Source organism: Barbus barbus (assembly GCF_936440315.1).
Source record: "Barbus barbus genome assembly, chromosome: 28".
NCBI classification, from domain to species: Eukaryota; Metazoa; Chordata; class Actinopteri; order Cypriniformes; family Cyprinidae; genus Barbus; species Barbus barbus.
This window is the reverse complement of record NC_136756.1, coordinates 13,263,128-13,273,489: the sequence shown is the minus strand read 5'-3', so window position 1 is coordinate 13,273,489 and position 10,362 is coordinate 13,263,128. Positions and strand designations below refer to the sequence as shown.

Sequence of the window (10,362 nt, the reverse complement as noted above, 5' to 3'; positions counted from 1 at the left end):
GCATAAAACCAATAATAATAAGAAGAAGAAAACGAAAACATGATACTGGAGTGTGTGAGGTCTGACAGAATGAAGTGTGTGCATTTGTATGCTTGGGGGAGAAGGGCCTGCCCTGTAAACCTAATATCTGAGACAAACTCCGGAGCAGATGGTGGCGGTAATGCACCAAATACGCTGGATGCCAACCGCCGTTAAACATTAAGAAGAAGAAGAACTGCTCCCCAAAGGTTTGTGTTTTTGAACGTTTATGTACTTAAGGTGTTTACATATATTTATAGTAGTTTACAAATAATGTGAAATCAATCATATTATTTAATTACATCGTTACAAACGTGTGATTTTCTTTGTTTATGCGGAATAACATGTTTTTGCATTTGTATTGTTATGGTCTAAAAATTGAACTAAGCGTTACATGAACCCCAAGGGTGTATCTCTTTTATGCGTGTTATTTGTCTGCTATTTAATTGTCTGGAATCATATTTATTCATATAATTTTTTCCCTAATTTTTAACATGATATAATGTCCAAACACACAGGGGAAAACTGCTGCTGAAACAACTGAGATCAGCTACCTTCTGTTATTAAGATGGCGTTTATTAAAGAAGAGCGTGAAGACATGAGCATTTCAGAGCCATTTCGAGTGAAACGTGAAGATACTGAGGAACAAACAGGTTGGTTCTCAAATGTGAATCGTAATTTTTTTTCACAAATATAAGTTGTTCTTTACTAAAATCATAACATCAAAACGTAATTTCCACTGGTCATGTAAATTCATGTAAAGATGGTCGTGTAAAAAAAAAACAGAAAAAACATCAACAGTGCAATAATAGCCTACCTTTGCCGTAATCATTCACCATGGACACTGTGGAATACAGGGTTACATTTATGATATGCTGTCACAATACCAAATTTAAGTAGTTGTTACCAATGCCAGTAAAATGTCACTGTTCTCAGTAATAGTTTTAGTATATAACAAAAATATCAGAACTCGGTTTTAGTATTTTAACTTTTTGAAGATAAAAAAAAAATAGTTTTTTGATATTAAGTAAATAATACATTAAAACAGTATGTAGCCTTCAATTATTTTTTTTAAATTAAGTAAACATGAAGGTAAAGTGAAAAGTCAATAAAGTAGAACAAAGAAACGGATGATATGTTATAGAATAAGTGTTCTCTAAAAATTTTATTTTGGCCTGGCTTGTTGGCTTTTATACATTTAAAAACCCATTTGGCTTTTTGTTTTTGTTGTTTTTAACAAAGTGCTGGGTCATTTTAAATAATAAAAATGCACTCTAAAATCTCTGTCATATAAATAAGACAGTTCACATGCAATATTTTTTTTATTCAATGGCAAGTCAATCGTTTACAATCATAAAATACTCATTCAGTAAATATTTTAGGATGTGACAGGAGCAGCAACAGCAGTCAATGGGAATCTGTGGGAAGAAACTGGTATCATAAGCTGTTCCAGTTCATTAAATTACAAACATACATTTATGATTGAAAAGTTAGCTTCACCTATGCTCATGCCATATCATCTGTCATTTAAGTTTCATTTTCAACCCATCAAACACAGAGCGATCACAGCTGTGTTGCTAGTTCGCTAGATCAATAGCACTCCAGTTGTAGTCATTGGAGTGCACAGAAACTGTGCTACATATAACCACATGACGATGTGTTTCAGCCCTGTTTGCACATTTGTTTGGTGGGAGGTGAAACTTCCATGGTGGAGGGGGTGTGAAGGGGTATGATTTGTATTGACAGTAAAAATAACTTAGCAGCTGAGTTACAGAAAAACTACTCAGCACCTAGTTAAAAATATTTAAAATATAACCCAATAAAATTACCCAACTGGCTGAACCCAGCATTTGGGTTAAAAAAAATGAAATATTTTTTGTGGAATGTCTTTTAGTCTGCATTCACACTAATTTTAGACTTAATGTACATATCTATTATATTTTGTCACATCTATTGCTTCAGCTGTTACCTAATTATTGCTTGCAATTCCAATTAAATCCAAACTTGAGTATGGTTGTCACTCCCAATACTTTGTAGTGTGTACTTATCAGCATGAAAAATAACTTAAATTATGAATGGGCTATATACCGAAAGCGACACAATCTATCAGTCAATTCATGTCAACGCAAGCTCGCTGACTTGGTACTTTTGCAAAAACTCTTGTTATAATCAAAAACTACAAAACGTATCTCTTATTTACAATGTCTTTATTACTTTGTTAGTTATACATGTGTATGGCTACAATGTTAAACACTTCTAACGCACATTGTAAATAGAATCCTTGATTTCTGTAGTTTTGTGTCATTAAACTGGGGTTTGCTTTTTTCACTTTAGACCTGATGCCGCTTAAGGAGGGAAGTCAAGAACTGAATGAAATGGAGGAGAAAGAGCAGTATGAGAAACATGAATTCATAGCTAGTGAAAAACTAGTGCAGGAGACAGATTCCCAAAGTTATTTCACCTGTCATCAGTGTGGAAGCGTGTTCGGTTCTGCAGGAAGCCTTAAAGTCCACATACGAATTCACAATGGAGAGAATCCTTTCACATGTGATCAGTGTGGAAAGAGTTACACTCGAAGCAAAACCCTAAAGCATCACATGAGAATTCACACTGGAGAAAAACCTTTCACGTGTGATCAATGTGGAAAGAGTTTCATATGTAAAAACTCCTTGAATTTACACAAGAAATTTCACTCAAGAGAGAACTGTTTTATATGTCATCAGTGTGGAAAGAGTTACATGTCTTTAGAAGACCTTGACAAGCATGTGATAATTCACTCTGGAGAGAAGCTTTTTAAGTGCCATCAATGTGGAAAGTGTTTAAAATGTGAAGAATCCCTCAATTACCACATGAAACTTCACACTGGAGAAACGCGTTTCACCTGCCCTCAATGTGGAAAGGGTTTCATACATAAAGGACACCTTAATGATCACATGAGAATTCACATGAGAGAGAACAGTTTGAAATGCCGTCAATGTGGAACGAGTTTCACAGACAAAAAACAACTGAAAATGCATGAAAATACTCACACCAAGGAGAGGCCTTTCTCCTGCTCTCAGTGTGGAAAGAGTTACACACTTAAAGCAAACCTTAAGACTCACATGAGATCTCACACTGGAGAGAAGACTTTAACTTGTTCTCAGTGTGGAAAAAGTTTCATACATAAAGGACACCTCAATAGTCACATGGAAATTCACGAAGGAGACAATGGTTTCAAGTGCCAGCTGTGTGGAAAGAGTTTCACAGACAAGAAACATCTTAAATGGCACGTAAATATTCACAAAGGACAGAAGCCTTTCATGTGCCATCACTGTGGAAGGATTTGTACATGCAGAGCAAACCTTAAAGCTCACTTGCGAATTCACACTGGAGAAAAGCCTTTCTCCTGCCCTCATTGTGGAAAGAGTTTCACATTTAGCGGAAGCCTTAAGATTCACATGAGAATTCACACTGGAGAGAAGCCGTACATGTGTTTTCACTGTGAGGAGAGTTTTGTCTATCTAGGACAGCTGAAAAATCATTTGCAAACTCATTCTGGAGAGAAATCACAGTGTTCTTAATGTAGCAAGAAGTAATTTAATTGTGATTGATGTAAAAAAAAAAATATTTTGTCATCACACTTAAAGGTGGGGTAAGTGATTTCTGGTAGCCAATGTTGATATTTGAAATCACCAAAACAAACACGCCCCTATTTTGATAGCTCCGCCCCACACATATGCAACCCAGGCAATGATTAGATCTGTAAAACAAAGCAAAACTCATTATAATCAGTGATCTACACTGGATGCCACGACATGACAAATCCCCAACAGTAACTACTGCCGTGTTCTATTAATGACGTATTGATACAAATTTCAAATGATTTTCAACGGTCGCATCCAGTGTATACGGACTTTAGCTGTTGTGGCGCACATCGCGACAACAACTGTTGCGTCCGGAGTGGACACGGTGTAAGCCTTCTTTTGTTCCACTTTTCATCTTTTTTTTTTTTTTTTTATCCGCATTTCTATCATTCTGTTGTCGCTCGGCTAATGTGCACTGAGTGTTCTCTCCTCCACATCCTGAGTAGGCACGCCACCTTACTGCTGATTGGCTACAAGTTTGTTTTCCTACTCGGCCTGACTCAGTTTTCTAAAGCGTTTTTTGAAAGAATACATACCCCACTTTTAAAGATACACCTGAAAAGTCACATAGACAAGAGACCCTATTTGTGTTCTTTGTTTGGAAAGAAATTTATGGCTCTGTAATTTGAGATTGCACAAGAGATTTCATATCCATGTGAAACCTATGACCAGAGCAAGCTACTTAAAACAAAAGCAACAAATCCATACTGGAAAAAAGTCTGATAAGTTTCAGCATCATTAAAGGTGACTTTTGTGGTGGTTCAGTGATGGTGCCTCAATTATGTTATGCAAAACTGCTGCTTTTTGTTTCTTGGCCCAAGTCACTGTGATAAACATTAATATTTTTTTTTCAGGAAATCTTTTTCTTACATTATTGTGTATACATGTGTGTGAGGCAACTATTTGTTATGCACTTTTTTTTTCAATGCACTGCATTTTCTTTGCTACTTTTCTTTAATATCCTACCAAAATAATGAAATCTGCTGTGTGTAATGTAACCAAGTAATAATACTTTGTTAATTAAATGTATACTTGTACTCCGATACATTTCCCAGATGCATTTAGAATCATAAAAATTCAAGGCATTCTAAATTATATAAAGTTCCAAACGTACGGGAGGAGCCTAATCATTCATTCCTGTCAATCATCATTACGAGCCTATGTAAGCAGGTCTCATTGCGCAGTCCCAGCGTCAATTCTTCCTGAATCCTTTCACTTCCCCATCTCGTCCTCTCAGTGGTGGACTGGCCATCTAGAGCACCGGGGGCTCTTTGCATAATATATATATATATAAAAAATGGATTAGTAGTAAATGTACCTATATCCTTCCATCGGCCCAAACAAACGGCCCGTGCGGCCCACTTCATTCAAAAATTCTAATTAATTTAGCGTGCTCCAGCTCAGTGCAGTGACTCAAAAGCACTCGTCAATGTCAAAATGTTAGAAATATCCAATCATGTGTAGAAGGCTGGATTTACTTTTCACAGACGCTGAGCTCTGAGTGACTTGAATGTGAGCTGAGGTCAGATGTAAGCAGCTAAACATGACGAGACAATTCAGCAATATTTGACAACCGTTTAGTTAAACGACAGACATTAAGTCCCTTTGATTAATTCAACATTGTTGAAGAAAAATATTAATTTAATATGTTTTTAATCTTACCCAAGACTAAATGGTATCACATTTTCCACAAAAATATGAAGCAGCACAACAGTTTTCAACATTCATAATAATCAGAAATGTTTCTTGAGCAGCAATCAGCATATCAGAATGATTTCTGAAGGATCATGTGACACTGAAGACTGGAGAAATTATGCTGAAAATTCAGCTGCGCATAACAGCAGTCAACTATATTTTAATATATATTCGCATAGAAGACTGCTATTTTAAATTGTAACATATTTAACAGTACTGTTTACTGTATTTTTCATCATCAAAATGAATACTCTTTTTCCACAATTGGAGCGCTATTCCTTAAAATGCTAAATGTCAAGCTCCTGTAAAAGGACAAATACTGTATATGATGACCAATAGAAAGGACCCATAAAAACAGTCTGCATTCTGCACTATTCCAGTCTTCTAGACAATACTGGAGCATCGTGCCATATGGACTGATAATATTGGTATTTAACTTTAGTGATATTAAACTGTCCCTCGTAAAAATTCTTTAAAATTATTTACTATTTGTCATATACACCAGAAAAGACAAATTATAAATCAAGAATATGCCACTCATTTATGGTGTGGTGTGTTGCGGACCGGGTTTGGTGGCCCGCTCTATGCCAAAAAGTCCAGGGCCACTTTTTGGCCCCAGTCCACCCCTGCCTCCTCTATTTCTGTTTTTCTCCCTCTAGGTTGTACCACAGTGGGGGTTGAACTCGGCGATCAAGCTGAGCCTCGGGTTCGAGCCTCCGTTAAGGACAGCAAGCCAAGTTCGTTTACCATTAACCATCAGGACAGGATGGGCAGGCGAACTCATGAAAGGTGGCAAAAATGCCTCTGTATGTGTTTTATATTTATATAATTTAGTTAATCTATATTGCATGAAGAGTGCTTTTTTTCTCCATTTATCAGCATAACAAATTTAATATAGATTTTAAAGTTAGCATTAAGGAACTTTCATTTTAGACATGATATTGCCTGTTGTTTCTCAATATTGTCAACAAAAACAGTTGCAGACAAAGATCACAACACTGTCTTGCATCTTTGAGCAATGCAGGATATGTAATGTGTTATTGAATCAATCAGCTGTTATTAATCGTTTGAATCTCAATGTCTCACTCATTAACAGCGTCATGCTGTCATCTGGCGGTGCTTATTTAACATTAAGACTGCCAGATGGTATTAATGTGAATAGGTTTTAAACAAAACACAGGCCTTATGCATTTGTAACTGCAGGTCAAATGCATTCAAGTCCCATCTGAGCTACAGTAGCCTACATTAAAGTACATGTAAATACATCTAAATGCCACAGATGCACATACCAGAATTTCTTTTTGGAATCAAAGAGACCAACTGAAGTGCCTCTTATTGTTACCCAAAGAAACAAAATGGAAGAAAGAGTTAAAACTAAACAAAATTTGCTGCTCAAACTGTATAAACATATTTTAAAATGTATTTGCTTTTTTATTTTGCGTTTAGACTACTTAAGTACGTTTACTTTTCATACCTAAGTGCAATAAATATTACATGCTTTAAAACTTTTACTCAAGTAATATTCTAAACGGCGACTTCAACTTCAAAGCCATTTTCTGGTGAGATATCTGTGCGTTTCAGGTAGTCTCATCCACCACTGGAAAACTATGTGAACTCATCTGGTAGTTCAGATAAAAAGTCCATAACCCCCAGTAAACTGGAATAATGGTTAGTGGAATTGCAGACATGGTACGAATGAGAGAGAGAAAAACTAAACATTTGCACATTAAATATTGTGATATAAAAATGTGTGTTCTATTGCCTTTAAGTTTAGACCAATCATGAATCGCAGCATGAAGATAATTTATTGATAAAGAAAGTTTATGTAACAGTGCATGGTTTCTGAACCTAAACATCAGTATTTTGCAGTTAGACAGAATCTTGCATTTCAGATGCTGCAGCCTACTCATATATTGGTAGTTTTTTTTCCTTCAGCACATTAGCGGGCAGCATGTTTTAAATATGTATTTTACAAAGCATACACTTTAAATTTTACGCTGAATTTCTTTGACATATTTAATTTGTATATATATATTTTTTCAATGTATAGCCTATACATTTTTATGCACTGTCTATGATTTTAGGCAGTGTGTGAACGGGACTTTTATTTTGATCTGTCAGTGACATCACATGGCTGGACCGCTCTCTGGCTCAACAAAGGTTTGAGTTTTATCACGCTTAAGTATTTGAGGTGTTGAAATCGATAAATCGATGCGTGGTTTTAAAGTATGTTAAATGCATAGATTATGTGAAGTGCCGTCTAACGCTTTACAGATACGTTTTCAGTTAATAGGCAAACCGTTTTGTCTCCTGTCATCCAATTTTAATCTTCAAAATCTTGACATCAGAAATTATTTGATTGCATTACAGCCTTTTTATTATTGTATTTTTGTGTCTGAAAACTGAACAAAGGCGTTACACGAACCCTGATAGTAAAGCGCATTCATTCATATGTAAATAACAGATTAGATTCGGATTTGTATCTGTTCTTTCTGTTAATTGTTTTCCTCATACCTACTAAACAAGACAAAATGTCCAAACATACAGGAACAAGAAACTGAGAACATCTGAGATCCATGTGACATACTATTATCAAGATGGCATTTATTAAAGAGGAGATTGAAGACGTGAGCATTTCAGAAACATTCATAGTGAAAAATGAAGATGCTGAGGATGACACAGGTTGGTTTATTGGGTTTATTTGTCTTTGTTTTTAAATGTTGGCCTTTAAACAAATGAAGGATACATTTGAAAAATGGTCATAATACCAAATATATATTTCACAGTTTAATGTACTTAAGCATCATTTGTGTAGCTACATGTAAAGATAAATGACTAAATAAGTTACTAACGTTACAGGTTGTGTCTGCTGTACACAGCTGGCTTAACTTTTGTTTTCTTTAGGGGAATTTCTAACATGAGGGGTGACAGGAAAATTAGCATATAATGTTAATACTCTTAAAAAAGATTTATTCTTATTATACTTATTCTTATTTATTATACTTATTCTTTATAAGTAGTAATAGTTCTATTTAGAAACATATCATCTTGGAGAACCATTTTATGCTGAAATGGTTAATTGTGTTTAGGAAAAAAAAACAAAAAAAACCTGTAACTGTCAAAAAAAATCTTTCAAAGCCACCTCATTATCGATTTTCTGGAGTTCAGCCATCCAGCTAAACTGACCGTCAACATACTCTCAGCAGGTACTTGACATCCTTTTTAAAATGTCTTTAAATCTTCATTTTCAAATTGTAACTTGTTTCATCATACTGTCCTTTATTTTCCTTTTTAACAGCACGTGTGTCATGCTCTGTTCAGTTGATGATACTTCTCTCCTATTCTCCACTAAGCAGGTAAGTGAAAGATACAGAATGTATGGTCCATATAGTTTTTGAGACATAATTAGACATCATTTCTTGTACTTAAACAACTCGAAGAGTGTGATTCTGAACTCAACTGTGTATTTCTACCCAGACAGATGCTGTCACACCCCACAGACTCATCATCTGCCAAGATCAACTGCCACTCATTTTTACAAAAATACACATAATGATGGTCCTGAAGACATCACTGGCAACTGGAAAGATAATTAATTGGAACTTGGCCTTCTATTACTTTTATTTTGTTTCTATTTGTGTCTGTTTGTTCTATTATGTTTCATTTACTTGTTTGCTTAGTCTTAATTTATGTTCAAATATCAAGTGTAATTTTTTATGCTTTCATGTAATGACTTTTTAGAGCATTGTCATTTTTGCTATAATGTCCTGTATCAATAAAAAAACATAATTGACATAACTTGCTGTCTTTTTTTGAACATAAGAGGATGCAATGTATAAATGGCCTTAAACAAGGCAGATAGAGGGGTATAAAACTCATACTATTAATAAATAAAAACTAATATTAATAAAACTAAACTATTGTTTAAAAGGAATGAAACTTTATAACAAGTGTTTTCATTACAAGCATTGTGGCAAGATGCAAAACCTTAATTTGGTGCCCTTTAGAGCATTTTTTTTTCTTAAAAGTGCATAGATTTAATGTGTTGTCATATTGCACTTGTTGTCTGAGTAGAATTAACTATTATGCCTTACAAGTCAAACTGGTTTGTCATCAACTAAATACAGATTTGAAATCAGACTGCTCAATGAATATCAAGGAAGTTATTCATATCATTCACCACAGAAATTGGAATATGAGTTTACATACACAATGTACAAGAGATCTGTAAATTTATATCAGTGTTGGGAAGGTTACTTTGGAAATGTAATAGGTTACAGATTACAAATTACCCTATTTAAAATGTAATAAGTAGTGTAACTATTTCAATTACTTTATTAAAGTAACACAACTGATTACATTTGATTACTTTTTTTATTTTTAAATTTCGAATGTTTTCAACTGTTAATCATTTTCAAACATTTAAAGCAGGCAGAGTTAACTTTACAGTAGGACTCAACACTGATTACTTTCAGACTTTCAAAATCCTTCATCACTTGAATTAAGTGTGCAATAAATGAATTGAAAGCACAGCCACCACAAAATCGGACTTTAGCACCTCTTTGTACTTTGAGATCATTCTGAGGTTAAATACAGATTTAAAATCATGACAAAAAAATAGTTTCATATCTATAATACTGTTTTTGAAATCAAATCTTAGCAATTTGCATAGCTATGACAGGAAACATTGACATTTAACAGTGCTTTGGAAAAGTCAGTTAATCTTTAAAAATAAAGCATATAGCTACATAAGTCCAAATAGGAAATAAAAGAGTTATTGAATAAGCATTCTATTCGATGTCCTAAAATCCTGAAACATTGGTGTGTCATATTTTAGAGCAGTCAATGCAATTTTTGAAAGAAGTCAATTAAATCTGTATGTGTGCTATTGAAAAAATGTATCCTCCTTTGTAATCGTTAACGTTTTCATAAGTAGCTGTAATTTAATTACAAATTTTTTTCTCAGTAACTGTAAAAGATTACAGTTACATTTATTTTGTAATTAAATTGCATAATTCCGTTACAT

The 10,362-nt window shown here is 34.3% G+C and overlaps 1 protein-coding gene across 1 annotated transcript; it reads left to right on the top strand.

The window, feature by feature from the left end:
- Positions 1–5,240, top strand: LOC306847889 (uncharacterized protein). Its single transcript, XM_079382117.1, has 3 exons — positions 1–227; positions 537–671; positions 2,353–5,240. Exons 2-3 carry the CDS (start codon positions 587–589, stop codon positions 3,576–3,578), a joined length of 1,311 nt encoding a protein of 436 aa, XP_079238243.1. The 5' UTR covers positions 1–227; positions 537–586; the 3' UTR covers positions 3,579–5,240.
- The last annotated feature ends 5,122 nt before the right edge of the window (positions 5,241–10,362 follow it).